The 20650-nt window shown below is 48.0% G+C and overlaps 1 protein-coding gene across 1 annotated transcript in view; it reads left to right on the forward strand.

The window, feature by feature from the left end:
• ADGRB1 (adhesion G protein-coupled receptor B1) overlaps nucleotides 1–20650 on the forward strand; it is a gene marked incomplete at its 5' end in the record, with an annotated part of 159600 nt that overhangs the window by 69826 nt on the left and 69124 nt on the right. Inside the window, one exon of the mRNA XM_044453219.1 lies at nucleotides 20513–20616. Within this exon, the coding sequence (XP_044309154.1) occupies nucleotides 20513–20616 (104 nt within the window). The remainder of the gene's footprint in view (nucleotides 1–20512; nucleotides 20617–20650) is intronic.

Consider the following 20650-nt stretch of genomic DNA (forward strand, 5'->3'; position numbering starts at 1 on the left):
CATCCAGGGAAGTATCTCCTGACTGACGGAGCATGTAATGCGACCAGCACAACGGTTCCGGGGTGCTCGTTGCACTGCAGATGTTCCAGCCACGCACACAAGTGGCCTTGCTTAGAAGGAGTGTCCCCTGCAGTGCAGCAGGGGACTCAGCCCTGCTAAGGATTGTGCCCCCTCCCAGCTTCCCAGGCCAGGTGCGACCTCGTGCCCCGATGCCCATGCTCCACTCCACTCCCCCCCCCCCCATGAGGGACTCACGGAGTTCCTGCTGCACACAGACTCAACCCGTCCGTACCAGGAAGAGCAGCTGCCCTCGGCTCCGTGCGGCACTCGGCCTTCCCACTCCCATGCTTTCGGCCCCAGCAGCATCCCAGCTGCCCACACCCTTCTCTTGGATCAGAGAGAACAGGAAATGGCAAGGAGGAATGTATTTATTTTTTTTTTAATTTGGGTATTTTTACCCCGTCCAATACATTCCAGGTCTCTGGATGGCTCACAAGTCAAAACCCAATAAAAACAAGTCAAAACCCAGATCATCTGGGGAGTCATGCAGAAGGTCAGGCTGGTGGGCCACCTCTGGCTCCCGCAGGCCCCCCCTCTTTCCCTGCCTCCATGCCCTTTCACCCCCAACTTATCAATGCCTCCCCAATTTTTCTGCAGCGTTTCTCCTTTTTAAAAAAAATGCCTCTCCCAGGGCCTAGTTGTGAGCAAGAAGAACCTTAAACAAAAATTTGAGGTCTCTGCCTTTTGTCCGTCCTCTTCCCAGATCTCCCAAATGTGGAAATGAGACACAGCCGCTGAGATGACAGAGGCTCCCCTTCTCTGCCTCCAGGGGGTGGGCATGGAGGGCAGGTCCTGACCTCCGGAGGCATCCAGGCAGGTCCAAGGCCTTGGCTGAGGTCTTGCACCCCCGCCATGTCAAAACCTCTTTGTATTTCTGTTTAGATTTGGGGTTCCCTTTACAATTGCATGTTAAAACAAGCCCTGAATCGGCAAAAGGTGTTATTGTGTGTTTGAAGGGCATTAGGCAGGAATCAAAGCAAGGACACTATGCAAAATTCACCCACCAAATTTAAGGATTTTCCCAGCTTTCGGATACATGGAAGCAAGTGTGACAGAAGGTATTCATTCCAGAGTTATCCTCATGGTTCCAGGCGACTGCTGTGGCGAGGAGCGCCTTCCCTCAGCCTCAGCTGATTCCCCAGTTGTGCCCTGACCTGGATGAGCAGAGCCCAGCGACAGCGACCCATGCTCTGAAACTTCCCGATTGGACTAGTGCAATGCGCTGTACGTGGGGCTGCCCTTGAAGATGGTCCGGATACTTCAATTGGCTCAGAACAGAGCAGCCAGTGCGCTAACAGGGACCCGGCAGATCTGCACATATAACACCAGTCCTTTAGCATCTGCACTGGCTTCCCATTGAAGTCTGGGCCCAATTTAAGTGTTGACAATGATGTATTATCCTTCTGGGAATTTTGTGAGGTGGTTCTCCATCTACGTGATGACCTGTAAAGCCCTAAACGGCTTGGGACCGGGATACCTGCAGGAGCGCCTTCTTCCCCATGTGCCCTCTGGCCCCTTGAGATCAGAGGGAAAGGCCCTGCTCCGGGAGCCCTCCTTAAAGGAGAACAGGAGGGTGGTGACCCAAAGCAGGGCCTTCTCTGTGATGGCACCCCATGGAATACACTCCCCAGAGAGGTTCGTCCGGAGCTGACACTTTATTCTTTTCAGCATCAGGCAAAAACCTTTTTATTTCCCCATTATTTTAATGTTTAGTGGTTTTCACTAGGGTTTTATTATCTTGAGTTGCCGGATGCTGTGCGTGTTTTGCTTTATTTTATTTGTTCTTCTATTGTAAGCCATCCCGAGATGTCAGTGGCAGATGGGTTAGAAAAGCTTTAAATAAATAGCAAATAAATAAATAAAATCTGTGTCTTAGAGAAGGATGCATGCAAAGTGGTGTTTATGAAAGGGGGAGAATTGTACACAAAGCGTTGGACTGAGGGCCCGGTTCTATTGCCACTGGGCCCTGAAGCTGACAGGATGCCTTTGGGCTGGCGCTCACTCTCAGCCTGGCCTACCTCGCAGGGAAGTTGTTGTGAGGATGAAGTGGGGTCGAGAAGAACTGTGCATGCTGTCTTGGGTTCCTTGAAAGAGGAAGAAAGCAGGACACAATCTAATGTAATGACAGTAATAGTGGGGGAAAGTACGAATCAGTATTTTATTAAGGAAGACTGCTTGAAAAGGTACCTGTATTAGGCAAGCCAGCATTCGAAAATAAATTGTTTGGGAAAAGGTGCACATTACGTGCATGCAGTTTTCTCTCTGGACCTGAAACAAAAAAGCACAACATCACGGGGAAATAGAAGGGAAGAAATTCAAAGTGGGATAAAACTGAAAATCTGGCTGAAGCCAAACCCAGGTTTCCCTTGTCAGAGGGTTTCGGCTTCTGGAGGGACCCCCTCTTCAAATCCTGGGTGCTTCTGAGCATGTTTCATTCTGCTTGAGGATCTGCAGCCTGGTCAGTAGCACCCACGGGGACAGAAAACTGGGGTGTCTCTGAAAACTGGGGTGCCACTGCTACAAAGCAGTGAGGGGAGCAGATGCAACCGAGGGAGGGAAGGGCTTCCTCTGATCTTTCTACCCAGTTTAGGGCATCCAGGTGCAGGTCCGTCAGATCAAAGGGGAAGAACAGCGGTGGGCAAGACACTTGCAAAGCGAAACAGCCGAGCGACTATTTCATAGCTCTTCCCCCACATTTGCACAAAAATGCAATGGATTCCACCTTGAAAACTCACTGGCAGATAATTTAGGATGTGCTACAAAGGAAGGTAGCACAGTAGAGAGCTACACAATGGTAAAACTCTCACATATGGAAAATGTGTGTTTTTGTTGCTTGCTTTGTTTTTGCATAGCAAGGGGAAAGTCAAAGGTCAGGGGTACATGAGGGAGATCATTGCTGCCCCCCACCCCGTCCATGCATGGGGCCTTTGTCTATTTTGGGCGGGTGGCCCTGGAGTATGAACCAGTTAAATCAGCGCTTGAACATTTGGAAATAAGAGGGTCTCACCTGATCAAGGTGAGCACCAGGAAGCCTGTCATAGCTCTCAGCTTGCTTGGCTGCACTGAGTTTGGGGTGACTGTCTTTCACGAACTAGCTAAGAATGCTGCAGCATGGATATGTAAATACAGTTGCATCTTATGGTCAAATCATGTATGACATCACATGTTTTTATATGTCAGTGGCCCCTGCGCATCTGTGAGATGGAACAGGCAAACGAGCTGTGTTTGAAAATTCTGAATTTTCAAGCTATATCTTGCTGCTCACCTCATGCCCATTTCTGATTTCCCTGTGTGAACAGCTTACAAATGCAAAGCTTATACAAATCAAGCAGCGATTGTCCCAATACTTCCCCAGACTGTCATGTACAGTATTTGCACAACCGCCCTTTACAAGCTAAACCAGACCTTATTCTGTCCATAGAGCAAATTTGCACAAATTGTTGCGTTTCAGCAAATCCATCTAAGAATCAGGAACCGGACAAGTCCAGTGGTACCTTGGCTCACGAACTCAATCCATTCCAGGACTCTGGCCATGAGCCAAGTCAAATTTCCCCATAAGGTTCAATGTAAATAATGTTAATCCATTCTGCAACTATTTTTTTAATCACAAAAATTTGAAGCAAGGGAGCAAAGAACAACAAAGACCATGGTCTTCCCAGCCATGGTGAGATGCAGTGTATTTTCTACTCCTACCTGGCTGGGAATGATGGGAGCTATAGTGTTACACATCTGGAGCACACCAGGCTGGAGAAAGCTGCTTTGAACACTTGTGGTTGTTCCGGATCATAGTGAAGAGGTGCAGCTGAGATAAACTTGGAAAAGAGGGGATGTGGGAATGGATTGAACATTCTCAAATCATGCAGACATGTCCTGGTTGCAACCCTGAGCCAGGGATGGGTGACGAATCCCGTTCAGAGGCGGCATCCGTTGGACTTCTTCGGCTCCCTGGACTCGGGCCTGCTTTCTTTCTTATCAAAGGCTGTCTTGCACAGATTGCTCACCTGGGCATCTGGCAGCAGGTGAGTTCAAGGGCCATTCTGCATCCACACCTCTGACTTGCTGGCTTGGCATACTTTGCTCAAAGAACTATCTACTTTGCATAATTTTGTGTGAAGAATTGCCTACTTTGCTTACTTTGCACAAAGAAACTGCTGGCATTCTCAGGCATTCCCAAACACGACTCGCTTCCCGGCAGGGGCCAAGTGCAGAAAAGCAGTTTGGTGAGTTCAAGAGAGCCAAATTCCAGGCTGAGCACAAACATGAGCTTCAGACCACACTTTGAAAATTCCTGAACTCACATTTACTTAGAGTTTTAAAACTCCCCATTCAAATGAAGCGAGGAAAGAAGTGCAAAGCACTGCAGGAAATGAGCGGGGCTGTCTGAGCATTTCCTTCTTTCTTGGAATACATTTTTCTGTCCCTGTCCAAATGTTCTCACTGCAAATGGTCCAACGTGTTCATATTCACCTCATTCCTGATTCCCAGGGCGATTTGGGCAAAGCTCCCAATTTATGTAAGTCACCTCAAAACACTGAATGAACATGGCTTTGTTGTGTGGAAGAACGATCTGCAGAGTTGGGCACAGGTTGCACAAAGTGCTGCTTGGCTGAGATTATCTCTCGTTTTCGCATCTCGGGAAACGTTCCCGGAAACGACTTGTTTGCCCATTTCAAGCTAAAAACTTGACTACAATTCGTAGGGAGGAGGGAAGCAGGAGGCAGGCTGCCTGCTGCTCTTTTGTGTCTGGTGGGAGGGGATACCTCACTCCCATAGCCCAGAAGTTGCCATCCTTTCCCCCACTAAAGTCCCCTTTCGACTAGGGACAGGAGATGGAGCAAGCTTTGAGAGCCATGCTTTTCCCAACTTTCCCCATCTCATGCTTGATTCCTGTTTGGAATTGCAACCTGCTCTTGTTCTGCTCAAATGGGAAACTCGTACAAACCAAGCTGCACTCCGCTGGAAGGGGCCAAAAGGGGCCTTTCCAGCTCTCTCCGGGGCCTAGTCGTCTTGCTTTCTCTTCCTGCTTTTCAGCATCATTTCTTTGACGGTGAAGCCACCGCAAAGTCCTTTTCCCTGGGAGCTGCTCCCTTCCAAAAGAGGGAAAAGGGTCTCTCAGAACGATGGCTGTGCTTGATTCACCCCGTCCAGGGCCAGCACGAGCTGTTCTACTCCTGTATTTGCCTAGGACTTGGAAATAGCCAAGCATTAGCTCGCAATAGAAGTAATAGCAAAGGGGTGCAAACCTTGATTCCTCTTCCTCCCGGGAGGTTCAAACAGAATTCCTCGCCAGTTCAGGATTGTTAAAGCAATGCGCTCCATGCTTTCCTCCAGCTCTCCCCAGCTTGGCACCCTCCAGGGGTTTGGATTTCAATACCCATCAGTCCCAGCCAGCATGGCCAGTTGGCAGGAATCCTGGAAGTTGTACTCCAAAAGTAGTAGAGTCCCAGGTTGGGAAAGCCCACCTAAAATAGTGTGTTTGTTCTTTCTTCAGGGCCACTGTTTTTGGAAATTACACCCACACCCACACATACACACTACGGCAAGCTTAACACCCCTCCTGTCTTTGCAAAGGCAGGCTTGCGTTGGGTTTACTCTGTACTTCTCTCAGCATTGATTAATGCGCCCCAGTAGTAATTAGTTTCCTAGGCTGTCAGCTTGTCAGAGCACATGGATTTCATTCATGCCTTGCTAATTTTTCTTCCTTCTGGCAATTTCACCCTAGCAGCCACCTTTGCTTGCGATGATTTGGCAGTAAGTCCTGGGTTTGAGAGAGGTAGCAGGGAGCCTGGGAAGGGCTTCCCGGGGAAGATGGAAGGGCAGGGTGCAGAGGGTCTTCAGAGGATGCAGCGTCATGTCGCTGAGCCACAAGCCCTGGGTGTATCCTGCGCTCACCCACAAAGCCGACGTTTTCCAACTAGCCTCTCATCTTCAACACTGAGAAAAGCTTTCTAAAACCCATTCCAGGTGTGTGTTGCAGGTTCCCCCACTGCTTTCCTTGCATTCCTTTCCTTCCGCTGCTCATTGACTGGATCCAGTTTGGGACACATCTGCACACGCTCAAATGTGAACAGCTTTGCACATCGTACAGTGCACAGATGTCCCCAAATATGCGAATTCTCTCAACACATACCTATCCACTCCTTAGCTTTTGGGGCAAATGTTTACTTTTGGTGTTTTTGTTTGTTTGCATTTTTCTGTGAGAAAATATGCAGAAAATTGTAAAGTTTTAAAAAAGCAGTCCACATACGTATTCAGTCCTTGAACCTTTGGAAAAGCTGGTCCACGGCAGAATCCATGGGTCAGATTCTGATAAATTTATTTATTTATTTATTTAGAAAATTTCTATGCTGCCCCATTCGCCAAAGTCTTGGGGCGGCTCACAAATAATAAATTGAACTCCTTGCATGCATTTCTCCAACATCCCTAGTTAACGGCTACATGGTACTCAGGTAAATTACAGACCTCTCCATGCTGGAACAGCTGCGTCTATATCATTTGGCTCATGCAGACAGAAAATAATTTTGTTTTAGTGAAGGATGTATATAAAGCAAAGCTCAAGGTCACTAAAGTTCTTTGAACCCACCTTGAATTTCATTCCATTTCATGTCCATTTCCAATTGTGACCTTCATTTTCTTGTGACATTTTTAAATTGTTTATTTTTTGCATGGAAATGTGTGGGCATTTGTATGCATTATTCCAAATGCATACTTTAACTCTCTACATCTTTGAAATGTGTTCATGCTTGTTCCTTTGATTAAAGTGTGATCTGGGCACAGGGTTTTCAAAAGAATGAACATTTCTCATGCACTTTTTTCTAACAAGGTTAATCCTGATCAAAAGCAAACTGAAGCAAATCTTTCATCATGCTTTCATCATTTCAATTTCTTCAATGCTTAATTTCAAGTGTTTTGGATAAAAGTTGACCAACATTTGTCAGTTTTATATTTAGGAAAGAACTTGAGAATTTTAACATCAAATAGCAGAAATGCCTACCCTAAAATACAGGCATTCAAAACTACTTTTCGGTGTATGAGCATCTTTCACGAGTTAGTTTTAATTTCTTTCTTTTTAATTTTAGGTGTAACATGTATGAAATGCATCAATATGTACATTCAAAAGTGATTCTACCTCTATCTTCATTTTTTGAAGCCCTTTCTGCCCAGTTTCATTAAAATCTTAGAACCAAAAGAGGGAGCCCCACATCACCAGGGGAATTTTATTGGATAATGCCTGTGGAACATTTTGGGCGCCTGTTGGGCTCATTGGTAGGCATGTCATGAATGCAGCCGGCTGGAGCCGGGGGTCAGACTAGATGGCCCAGGAGACCCCCTCTGACTCACTCTGTTTCTATGTTTCTGCTTCTATTCCACTTGGGCTTCATTTGCCCCCAGTGGCAGCACAGATGCGTAAGCCGGACTAGCTGGATCTATGATTAGCTGGGATCCCCTGAGAATAAATGAAGGCAGCAGGGCTGCTGAAGGGACAGAAAGCGGAGCCACAGCTGCAGTGGACACTAAAGAACACATTCACTCCAGCCCCAGACCGTGCAATTTGACTAGGAGGCCAGTCTGTGTGACAACGGCTAGCTAGCCAGTTGGTTTAGATCACCGTCAGATGCAAGTGTTGACTAAAACCAACCCAGCATCCCCCAGCCGCCCGTGCCCCTGGGACCATGCTGAGAATCATGGAACCATTAGTGTCCAGACAAGTGTAGGATGTGCCCACCCAGCACAATCCGATGTCCCCAGAACATGTCGAGAGGGCAATGTGATTCTTCAGAGTCCCTGCCCTAGTGTTAGGAAGCAGTTTCTACGTTGGAGCTGATGCTTCAGACCCAGAATGCGCTTCCTCCTGGCAGCCCGTGTGGGGAGAAGCAGACCAGCTGCATCTCCGTGGCCACAAGGGGCACTTCAGAGATGGGGTTTAGGGGGCAGGGAGGGGGCAAGGAGAAGTCGGGTACCACCAAGGTGTGAAGCACACCAGGGGCTCCTCAGCCTCCTCGCCTCCTGCCCTGAAGAGCTGCGGTCAACAGCTGGGGACAACCTTCTTGCCACGTTGCTGGATGAGAGGAGTAGAGAGACAGTCTTCTCCGTCATGGCTCTCCCATCCTGCAGGAGGTGGTGATCCTTCTCCAAGCCTGCGGGGTTCCCAGCATCCTTCTAGGCTTGCACCCGTAGCTCCACGTATGCCTCTACCACCCATCCAATCAAAATCCCCGAAGCATCCTCAGTCCCTAGACCATGTGGGGAAGCATGGCCACTGAGAATACAGAACCTGGCCACCGGGAGAAGAAGGCAGTTGCTAGTTCTTCACTTCCAGCTGGGGTGAAGAAGTCTTTCTATTTAGTTTCTCTCCGTCTCTAATATTTATTTATCTATATATTAAAAGCTTTTGCATGCCGCCCTATTATACAAGATCTCAGGACAGCTCACAATTTTTCAAAGGACAATTAAACAACAATATCAATAATAAAACAGAACAAAACAATAAACCAAACAGAGAGACTAAACTAAAAAAAACGATTAGAGTTTAAAATACTGTTTAAATAAAAATACCCTAATAGTTTCTCCTTCAATCTCAAGTTTGGTTTGTTCCAAACTTTCAGATTTGGAACTGCCTGGAAATTTCAGGGTTAGGCTCAGTGTGAGGATGATTTTTAGAAAAGTATGCATGAAAATGTATAAGTTTTTCTATGCCATTTTGCAAAGATACACATTTTTGGAAGCAGATTCCTTAATGTGACACTTCTTTTTTCAACCCTATATGCACAACTGTCTGCACCTATATCCTTTGGAGAACTGTCACACGTGATGGATGGTGTGAATTAGGAATCAATGAAAATGCAACTTTCAAGCTGTTTGAGATTTGCCAAATTCTTCCTCAAATTCATTTTGTTGCTTTTTTATTTCTGAACATGAGCTGCTGCTTTTTCTGCTGCTGCTTCTAATTGGGTAAAAGGCAATTTTCACATCTTTTTATTTACTTCCAGAAAGTACAATAAAAAGAAGGTATATAAGAAAGAAGGTGCCAAGGGTCGTTCCAGAAACATCCTCATTTAAGCACATTTTTAATAAACAAAAGTCTCTATCACCTTCTGATCAAAACCATTCAATTCTCAATCAGAAATCTATTCAGTCTATAGCATTAGTTATAAATTATAACATTGCTTTGATTTAGAATGGCAATACAGACATTTTTGGAAAAATGCAATTTTGATCAGGGAAAAATGTGTCCTTATAAAGGGTGCACTTAACAATGTGCATTTTTCCTGATAAAAATGGGAATTTATTTATTATTTTATTTATTTTATTTAAAACATTTCTATGCCGCCCCCATCGCAACAAAGCCTCGGGGCGGCTCACAACAAAAACAAACAAAATCATACAAAAATTTATACACTAAAAATATTAAAACGTGGTGCATCTCAGCTTAAATTTTTTTTAAAATCCTACATAATAAATTAACACTTAAAATAAGTTTTAAATAAAAAGGTCTTAGCCTGGTGCCGAAAAACAAATAGCGACGGGGCCAAGCGGACCTCTCTGGGGAGCGCATTCCATAGATTGGGCACCACCGCAGAGAAAGCCCTCCTCCGAGTACCCACCCTCCTAATTTCCTTCACGGAGGGTTCCCGGAGAAGGGCATCTGTTGCTGATCTCAAGCAACAGATGCCCAATTTCCTCCCATTGGTTAGGAAAATATGCGTAAGTCCCATTTTTGAATGTGAACACAAGTGTAGAAACCACACACACCCCTGTGCGTGCACACATGCAATCTGAGAATTGTGTTTCTGCTTCTGTTCACATTTGGGGTTGCAGATGGAACACATGAATGGGGAATTTATGAACAGAACAAAATAGTAACAAAATATTTCATCTCTAATGTGAAATTTGATGGGTGACCGAGTTACTGTTGGCAAACTTAGATTCAAGTGCGAAGGGAATGACTTTCTCCCCATTGCGACCTTGGACTTCCCAAGTTCAGGATCCCAAGCCTGGCTGCAGCTTGACCCCCAAAGGTCCCCGTTCCATTAGGCATTTTCTAACCCTATTTTGTGTGCGTGGAAAGAGGCGTTCAGTATGTTTTAAATAATGGGCAAGCGCACGGTCTGTTGTCTGGATTACATTCCACATTTTATTGACAGTTGGCGCACAGTGAGGATGATATTTCTCTCAGGATCAACACAAGCTGGGATCTTTTTTCTGCCTGGCATGCCCCCCTCTCTTCCCTCTCTCTTCCCACACCCCTCTGCACATTGAGCCACGCTAATTGCTGCTGAGTTAAAGACCTTTATTATGCAGGGTCTCCAGGCTTAGGTATTTTACACCTCAAAAACGTATAAAGCTAAGCAAGGGAAAGAAGAGCAATAGTACCCAGTGAAGGTTGAACCAATATTTCCAGTCTAAATTGCGTGAGTTCAAGCATACCGATTTTCTCTCCTGTGTCACAGTTAATCTGAGTTCAGAGCAAAAGCCAAAGATCCACATAGAATGTCACATTCTGATATGTATTTTCAAATGCATTTTCTCTGCAAATACCATTTTAGAATATGTTGTGTCCCCAAATATGCACATCTGTGCCTTTTTCCTCTCAAAAGGAAGAAAAAAAATGTATATTGTTGCACTGTTTTGAGCTGGGAAATAAGTCAAAGCACTGAAGAGGTGCAGAAGCCTGGCCTGATCCACACAGCAGGATGATTCCAATACATTTGTCTCAGAATTCATTAGAGATCGTTAATCATAGCATAGCCCTGGTCTGAAGGAGGACAAAACATGCAGATGGGAAAAGGTTCCTTGTGCTAAATTTTCAGTGAAGCCATGGGTAAGGATGCAAACCTTTCCCCCTTTCAGTGATCCCCAGAGACATAATACTTAGAAAGCCACCCACTAGGAGCCAACTGTGTCCACGTGTTTTGTGGGAACTATCAATCCACCCATGGAGCCCTGGTGGGTCAGAAGCAATCCAATGTTCAGAGAGACATGTCCGCCCCATGGAACCCAGGGACGGGGATTCTGCTAACTGACCCCTAGCTGGAAACCAAAGCTCTGCCCTTTGGGCAGGGTTATTGATAGAAATGCAAGAACCCCATCTATCCCATAAGATCCACATCTCATTTCCATGGATGGATGTCCTTAGGGTTTGCCCAAAAGTTATGTAAGGAGAATTTCTAGCTCAGTGGGGGGGGGGGGTTGTGGGGGGAGATCAAAGCACTTTCCTCAGCAAAACCTATTTTATACCAGGTGCTATGCTTGTTCTGATCAGTACCATGTTCCCCCTGGTTTCCCTGGGGCACCAGTATTTATTTCCTCAATGCCCCTCTAGGACTGCCTTCATCAGCATCCAGTACTATTTAAAGAGGAGTTTTACTAGGAACTCTGGAGGGAAATCGCTTCCACTGGCAGGACAGACCACTGATGGGTGTGCAAGGCCACCTCTGCATGGTTTTCATTTTTTTTAATAGATTCAGCTAATTTGCACTTCCCAGGGACAAACACAGATGCAAATGAAATCGCCACTCAGGAATCTGTATAAACCTGAGCTTGCTGTGCATTCTTCAGAAAAAAGGATCGTCCATCCGTATACATATATTTGACAAAATGCCCAATGAAAGATATGTCCATCTCTAAAACGTGCACAGACTTAACTCAGTCAGTCGTTGCATGCATTCAAAAAGCTTGTAAAGAGTCTGCAAGGTTGTATTCATTGATGGGCGTGTTAGTAAATGCATTAGAAAAATGTGCACGGATTCTGCAGCATGTGAGAAAATGAGATGGTATGAGCGAGCGAGCAAACAACCGAAAGCACCTCGGAAGGAGTGAGTCTGGCAGGGCAGTCCATCCCATGGGACTTCTGGCAGTGCCTCTGCATTCGCCTTCCATCCCTGCCGTTCCTCAGAAACCCCTCAGTGCCTCTCCTTTGTGCCTGCAAAGTATGGATGCACTTCTGAGGGGCTCATCTGAAGCCCGACAAGCGTGGGGTTTGCGATTTCCTCCTGAGCTCCTTTCTTGGTGAGATGTACCCTTCTCCAAAGCAGCTATTTGCCTCATCCGGAAACATTTATATTCACCCCCGCTCCCGAAGTTGACTAAAACTGACAAGCCATTCCTGATGATTTTGCATCATCGCTAGTTTGAACCTAGAGAGCAAAAAACCTGACTCATTTCTTGCTCTTAACATCATTCCTGTGCCTTCCCGTGCAAAGGATCTGAGAACCGTTTCAGATATTCTAGTCACAAGCCTTGGAGTCTCCCAGCTTATTAGCAATGTTGCTGCTGTTTGAAGTCTGAGAGAGTAAGCAGAGCAGTTTACCAAGCTCAAATTGCCCCGTGATTCCCACGGAGATTGCTTCACAGAGAGTAGGGAGATAGTAATTGCTAATGAATAGTGCCATATTAAGATGGCTCTCTGGGTCTACTTTATTTACTATAATTATGTGGGATGGCCTGTTAAGACTGGCAAAAGCATGCAGAAAAGGGGCTGCAAGTTCTCCAAGTGAGCTTTGAATGCGTGGGAGCATTGTTATGCAATCTGCAGCCATCAGGTGAGGGAAAAATGGGCTTAGAAGGAAGGCCCCAAGTGCTCGCGGCGTCGTAATTCCCTTAAATGCAGAGCAGGGTATTTATTACTTTACTGTTGTTAGTAATAGCTCCTCAGTATATCTAGAGCTACTTGCCCCAAGGAGCTTACACGTGGAAGAATATGACAGCTGCCTTAAAATTAGGAGGGAGTATCTCATGGTGCATGGAGGAGACTTGTTCTCAGCTGCTCCGTGGCTGGAACCACTGGATGGAGATTCCATGGAAGCAGAGTTCAGCTAGATTTGAGGCAAAACTTTGTGATGGCGAGGCTGTCTCAGGAGGTGGTGAGTGCTTCTTCGTGGGCCTCAAGTGGAGCTGGAAGGTCCTGAGGCATGAAAACGACACTCGTATTCTCCATTGCACAGCTGTGAGATGCCTAGATCCACTCTGAAGTTTCTCCCAATTCTACTGGGGCAGGGGAAAAAATCATACAGTGCCCAGCATTGGGAGAAATCGTGTGCCTTTTGTAAGGCGGTGGTCCAAATAAGACTGCATGGGGGTCCCCGGAATTCAGGCGGAGCCTGCGGTTTTCAATGAGGATGAGTTGAAACGAAGGCTTCATGGAAATACTGGGATTTGGAGAGGGAGTTCAACAGGGGGAGGCCCACAGATTCCTGAGTGGGTGGTAGGGGCAGGTGGCGGGGGTTCTCTCAGGGGTCCTTCCCTCTGGCATTTTGCAGCATTCCGCTCGTGCCTGGCCCAGTCTTGCAGAGCGAGCTGGGCCAGGAGGAAGCCCACGAGAGCTTGTGGAAGGAAGGCAGCACAACTGGCAGCCGTCTTTGGTGTCAGGTGCAGGAACGGCAAAGCGGCTGCGAGCAGCGTGGAAGGGGAACCACGGGGGAACCGTGTGGGACTGCATTCCCCACGCGGCCAGCCTTCCACGGCATCAGATGCCGCAGCTCAGCTGGCAGCTTCACGTGGCGTGGAAGCTGGGACGCTGCTAGTGCAGCACACGGGACTCGGTTCCTGGCAAGCACCCTCCAGATGCCAGGAACTTGGAGCTGAGCCTCGGGACTCTGACGGGCCCCCTCCTCTGTGGATAGACCACCCCACCGACCTGGTGCCCAGCCCTCCACAGCTTCCCGACACCCCTGTTTGGTTTTTCCAAAGTGGCTGTTCGGGGGCAGTCATGGAAGTGCCCGTGCAACCCCCAGGACAAGCCCAAGAGGGTGGGCTCTCCTCGCATGAAGCATCCCCTGCCTTTTGCTGCCACACCTCTGTGCCCACGTGGAGGTTGCACATCCGTTTTGTTTGTTCTGCTCTTGTGGCTCTCCGTGAGCCACACAAGCATAAGCTGGGCCAGCCCCTGCAGGGTAGGACACCACCCCTGGGAGCCCCTCCCCAGGTGGCTCTCTCTGAGAAGAGCAAGATGAGAACCTTCCGGGTTGCCAGCGCCGTCTGCATCCAGCCGTCTGCCTGCTGCCTGGCACAGGGACACCCATCACAAGGGCCAAGTGTCAGTTCTCATTACCTTAAACACTGAGCGATGATCTGGGACTCGTTCAGGGGAGGCTGACACCTGTCCGTTCCGCCAAGCTGCTCCCGTTTGGAGCCAGAGCTGCAGCTGCTGCATCTATCAGAGATGCCTGAACCGTCCAGCGCTCCCGGTGATGGGTTCTATTTTTGGAGCTGTCCAAGGATCAGCTGAAGAACGGCTGGGGAGGGGAGAGTCTCCCTGCTCTGCCCTCCCAGAGGCCTCAACATGTCTGTGTTGGGGAATGGCAGCGGGGCAAGATTAGCAGAAGGCGCCCCTTCTCCGGGTTGCAAGCCATTGTTTTACCTGATAAAAAGGCTGGACATGGCGGGACACGGGGGCAGCTGGAGCACAGGTTTCTGAGTCCAGGTCTGCAAAGTATCCATGCATGTAGCTTGCATGATAGGAGAATCAGTCCATTTTGTGGTCTCACACAGTCCTTTCTTGTTTAAATCTCACATTGTTTTAATCCTGAATGGGAACCCTGCACATTTTGGTAAATTCTGACCAAAACCAAACTGAAATGGAGCTGAATGGAATTCTCATTCCTCCTTGCCAGCCAAATTCATTAGGAATGGCTGTTCTCAGCATGAAAGAAGACCCTAAAGCACCTGCAGGCCATAGAGCAGTTGCCCAAAAAAGGGAGATGGTTGCCCAGTTATTCACCAGCATGGCTGAACACACCAAGATGCACACCCAGACTTCTAAGAGCTCAGCATGCAAAGCCTGGCCTAGGCAGACAAACCTGCCCACTTGGCTCATTTTTTAAAAACATCTCACATTCATTATATCCGAAATACAGAGAACTCCACAAATGTCACCCATGTACCTTCTGATCAACACCAGACAAAAGCTGAATCTCACTTATCGTTTTTAGTAGCAGTGAATATTGCATGAGCTAAAAGGGGAACTCACTGCCCCGAGGATTTCCAGTGTAAAGCTTGATATCTTGGTGCCTTCCCTTGTTTACTTGTCATTTGGAGGGCATGGAAATTCCAGTTTGGGGGGCAAAATCCCACGGGTTTCTCTGGTTCAGCCCTCGCAGATTGAAGTCTTTTCCTCCTGGTGGCTTTGAGCAAGTTGCACCGATTTGTGGGTTCTTTGTATGTTTGTTTAAATGATGGCAGCTTGTATTGTGATCTGATGAGGAAGGAGAATATTGAAATTTGTACTCTTGAAATCTTTTTTTTAATGAACAGGCTTGTGCCAGGGCACCAGTTCCAAGTCTGCTGGCCTTCTAGCTACATCTTGTAAATATCCTTCTGAGTTACATCCTCTCCACACACCACTCTATCATTCCAGTGGGGTGATAGCAAAGAATCTGCAGATGTCATGGTTCGCTTGAACCTGAACCCGAACCCGAACCCGAACCCGAACCTTCCACTTGTGCGGAACCTGGGCAGATTTTCTGGTTCATCCCTGATGGATTTTGTCCCCTTCTCTTTAGTGTGATCCATAGTGATTCAGTCCAACACACGGAGTGTAGTTTTTGTTCTATTTGGTAGCCATTTCAGCAAATTGGATTTGTGTGTGTGTCGGGGGGGGGGTTCTTTGCTTCTGTGAATCTTGGTAGGTGCCAAACTGGGATCTCTCTCTTTTCCCCCCACCCCCAACATAAAAATTGCCCTGGTCTCCCAGAAATATGCATGAGTGAATATAGGTACAGTCTTGACTTGCCAGTTTTCTTGTACACATCAGCTGTCCAGGAGCACCAAAGTGGAGCAGCTAACATACAAGGAAATTGACCGGGAGAGACTGCACACAGTCTAATTCACATATAACTGCGAATGATTGGGCGGGCGGATAACAGGAAGACAAAAGAAGAAGCCATTTATACAATTCGGCAACACACGCCCCAACTTGAACAAATAGCACCAGTGTGCACAACATTATCTCCCATGCCAATGTAGGACTCTTGCTATCAATTATGCCATGTCCTGCCTCAGCTCTTGAGCAAGTCCAGAAAGGTTTGGTTCTGCTCTCTTTTGGGGGATTCTTCCTTGAGCAGTGACTGGGGTTCATAGAATCATAGAATAGAAGAGTTGGAAGGGCCATGAAGGCCATCTAGTCCACCTCCCTGCTCTTGCATCTGTTTCCCCCCTGCTTATTCCCAGCTGTAAGTTTACATAGATACAAAGAAACAGGTGAGTCAGAAGGGGTCTCCCAGGCCATCTAGTCTGACCCTTGGCTCCAGCTGGCTCCGCTCACAACATGCCCACCATGTGCATGCCCAGCCTATCCTTGAACACCCGCACCGATGGGGCCGCAGCCACCTCCCGTGGGAGCCCATTCCACACCCTCGGGGTCCTAACTGTCAGGAAGTGCTTCCTGGCATCCAAATGGAACCTGGGTTCTCTGAGCTTTGCTCTGTTGGAGCGCATCCTGCCTTCCTCTGCAGGGGAGAACAGGTCTCTACCCATCTCCGTGTGACATCCCCCCCCCCCCATATACCTGGATGTCGCCAACAGTAAGTGCTTTGAAAAGGATTTGCAAAAAGTAGAAGCCTGAAATTCTCCTTTCTGGACTGGCCCAGTACTTATGGAAGCACTGAGGAAGCTTCTGGACAGGTGCACGTTCGACATTTAATAGGGGATTTAATGAGTTCCTCCTTTGTCTTCCAATTATCTTTTTACCTTTGCAACTGTGCACATTTTAGCTTATAGGCAGTCTCAATTGTCAATTTCCCTGTACGTTACTTGCTGCGCTTCAGAGTAGCTGCGGACAGCGGAAGCATGGAAGAAAGTTGGCAGGCAAGAAGGTACGTACTGGGCTGCTGAATCTGTACTCCTGAGCATGTGTGAGAAGCTGGGGAAATGCAAATGAATGAGGAAAGGATCCTGTCTGCACACAGTTCAAAACACACACACACACACACACACACACACACACACACAAATAATCCTGCAGGCTGTTTTGAAACCATGTGCTTTGCCGGGGTAAGTTTGTAAAACTTGCACTGGATGTTTGGAGAAAACAAAGTGGCAGACCTCGCCTCGCTCTCCAGACAGAGAAGGAGAGGTGGCTTGGCTCTTTCTGCAGGGAGCACAAGGGAGGTGACTGTAGATTCTGGGGACCGCCCAGGAAATCCAATGGATTTCTCCTCCCAGCTGGATTCCTCATTAGGGTTGGGATGAACCTTTTGGGATCCATCCCTCCAGGACCCCTAGACCTCCCCTTGTGCTTATTTATTTATTTATTTAAAACATTTATATGCCGTCCTTCACTACCGTGTCTCAGGACGGCTTACAAGGTTAAAACCAACAGTCATAAAAACAATCAATAAAACAGTACAATAAAATTACTATAAACCAATACAGATAGATCAAACTAAAAGCGACTGTGAACCACTAAAAATGCTAATTTTTAAAATAACGATTAAATAAAAAGGTTTTGGCCTGGCGCCGGAAAGAGTATACACTTGGCGCCAGGCGTGCCTCTCTTGGGAGGACATTCCAGCCTTTCATTCGTTCTCCCATTCAAGAGACGAGGAGGGACTGACTCCTGCTCAGCACCAATTGAAATTCCTTTCTTGCAAGATCAGCAATCAGATCAAGGCCAGATTTGGGCTGGGGATCGGAGCAGCCCTGTTCCCTAGCTTACCCCTCCTCAGTTTCAGGACACTGGGGGGAGCAGGTGGGAGGGAGGGAGGGAGGGAGGGAGGGAGGGAGCACATGGTGTGCCGGAGGATGGGGAGTGCGGGGTGGAAGGAAGAAAGCCATCTTGACTGGGGCTGGACTGGAACTGGGACTGGACTAGGGAAGGGAAAAGGGCAGGAAGAAAGCCAAGGAGAGTGCTATGCTGCAGCAGGAGACGAGAAGGTGAGGCACACCGTGTCTTTCTCTGCCCCCAGGGCAGCTCTTCAGGGTGGAGACAGGCCCACTGTGTCCCCACTCTGCCTCGGGCTGCGGCAGGCATGACTTCCACCCTAGCAGACGGCATGCATGGAGGGCCCCTTGTTTTTCCTGTGCAGAAGCCGGGGAGGTTGGAGATGTGGCAGTGCCCCTCCCTGCCTGTCTCGCTGCATCTCTCTGTGGTAGCCCCCACACACACCGGCAGGGGAACCTTGACCACCTTCCCCCCACCGCCAACCATGTCCCCTCGATCCAGCCGGGGAGATGCATGCAAGGAGAATGCATGGGCTGCTGCTGGGGAGACCCCCGGGCTGCTTGGAAAGCAGCTGGTCTGGAGCAGCTTGCCACGGCACAGAGAGTCCCACGAGCATTTGTGCTGGAGGCAGGTGGCCGGCCCGCTCGGTTACTTTGGCCACCACGCAGCTCCTGCCTGGAGATGCATGCCGGGCCTCTATTCACAGCTGAAAGCACCGACGCTGGTGCCAACAGAACCGCCACTCGCTGGAAGCCGGGCGTGTTCCTGAGCCCCTCTGAGTGCCCCGGTGACCACACAGCCCCCGTTCTGCTGTGCATCTCTCTTTCCGTGGATTGGAATCACGTCACCTCCCAACCTCCTAAGCTGGATAGAGCTTAGCTCCTTAAGTCTCACACCATAAGCCTTGTTTAAGCTGGCCGCTGTGAGGCACAGCTGGGGGCGAATTTGCTTTGTTATGCGCACAGCTTTTCCGGCCGATGGATGTGTCAACATTGCAATCTTATTATGGTTTTGCGTCGCCCAAATGGAAGTCTGCCCAGAGAATCCTGCGTGTTTTTGAAGTGGGACTCTGCTTTGAGGTTTGATATCAGATTGACCAAGCTGGAAAATAAATGGTTCTGAGCTATTGCATACTCCCTGACCTGATTGCAATAGGAAATTATAGGAACCCCTGTGTCACTCTCTCTTCCCATCAGGAAATTCATACAGAGGGAAAAGAGGAACAAAAGAACAACTGAGGGGCAAGGACTCCGGATCCAAAAGGGTTTGGACAGACTGTGGAAGTGGGCAGGAGACAACAGGATGGCGCTCAATGTGGATAAGTGCAAGGTCTTGCACTTGGGGCATAGGAATGGGTGTCATAAGTACAGGTTAGGTGACAAGTGGCTGGAGAGCAGCACTTGTGAAAGGGACCTCAGGGTGCTGGTTGACTGCAGGCTGAACATGGGCCAGCACTGTGATGCGGCGACCAAGAGGGTGAATGCCACCCTTGGTTGCATAGCCAGAAGCGTGGCTTCTAGATCGAGAGAAGTATTGTTGCCACTCTGTATGACTCTGGTGCACCTGCAATTGGAGTATTGTGCTCAGTTTTGGGCCCCTCATTACAGGAAGGATATAGCCAGGTTAGAGTCAGTGCAGCGTAGGGCCACAAGGATGGAGGCCAGTTTGCAGGGGACGCTGCATGAGGCGAGACTGAGGGAATTGGGTCTCTTCAGCCTGGAGGAGAGGAGACTCAGAGGGGATCTGTTGGTGCCATACAGGCATGTGAGGGGGTGTCACACGGAGGTGGGGACAGACCTGTTCTCCCCTGCAGAGCAAGGCAGGACGTACTCCAACGGAGCAAAGGTCAGGGAACCCAGGTTCCATTTGGATGCCAGGAAGTCCTTCCTGACAGTCAGGACCCCAAGGGTGTGGAATGGGCTTCCCCGGGAGGTGGTTGAGGCCCCATCGGTGCAGGTGTTCAAGGATAGGCTAGACATACACATGGTGGGCATGTCGTGAGAGGAGCCGGCTGAAGCAGAGGGTCAGACTAGATGGCCCGGGAGACCCCTTCTGACTCGCTCTGTCTCTATGCTTCTATGTAACTGAAATGATAGAGTCATCATACCTTCCTTTCAAGGAAAGGATGGCACATTTGGGGGCTTGTTGGCTGTGAATGTGGAAGGTCTACTGTAAGAAGACATGATCAGAGTTTCATAAAATGATGATGTGTGTAGAAACTGAGTATTTCTTTCTTTAGTTATTTATTTATTAAATTTATAAACAAACCTCCCCAATATACATGGTCATGTTTTATCCCATGGGCAGAGATGCGCATTCTCAGAAAATGCACGTTTTCGGTTGGGGAAATGAATATTTTTTGAAATGTATATTTTTAGTTTAGGAAAATATAAAATGTAAAATGCACATTTCTCCCAATCGGGGAAAAATAATCATGTTTAGAGATGCAAACACAGCAAAACAAGGTTCAGGAAATGATTTGTGGAACCCCTGCAAACTCAGTAAATGTATGTTTTCGCATGCCTGATATCAACAGAGCTCAACAGAACTCAAAAGGCAGTCGATTCTGCACATCCCCGAAAGATTGGGAACCACCAAAAAGGGAGGTGTGGAAGTTTCCACATCCAGGCATTACCTCATCAGATCAGTGCGGTTTCCCAGGTTCCGGATAAACCGGCAACAGTAGCAGAACGACCAAGCTGGGGCTGGAGGCAGCTCAACCTCACACTCCGCACAAAGCTGTTGTGGCGGAACACAAGTGGCTACTTCGTGTCTCTGTTTTCTCTCTTTCAGAATACAGAAAAGGTGCTTGTTCCTTCGGTCACGTTAATCGTGGGCTGTGGAGTGTCTTCCTTGACTCTTTTGCTCTTGATAATCATTTATATCTCAGTCTGGAGGTAAAGCAAACAATCTCTCTCTCTCATTCTCTCT

This window comes from Varanus komodoensis, unplaced genomic scaffold (genome assembly GCF_004798865.1).
Source record: "Varanus komodoensis strain SLA01 unplaced genomic scaffold, ASM479886v1 scaffold78, whole genome shotgun sequence".
Classification (NCBI taxonomy): Eukaryota; Metazoa; Chordata; class Lepidosauria; order Squamata; family Varanidae; genus Varanus; species Varanus komodoensis.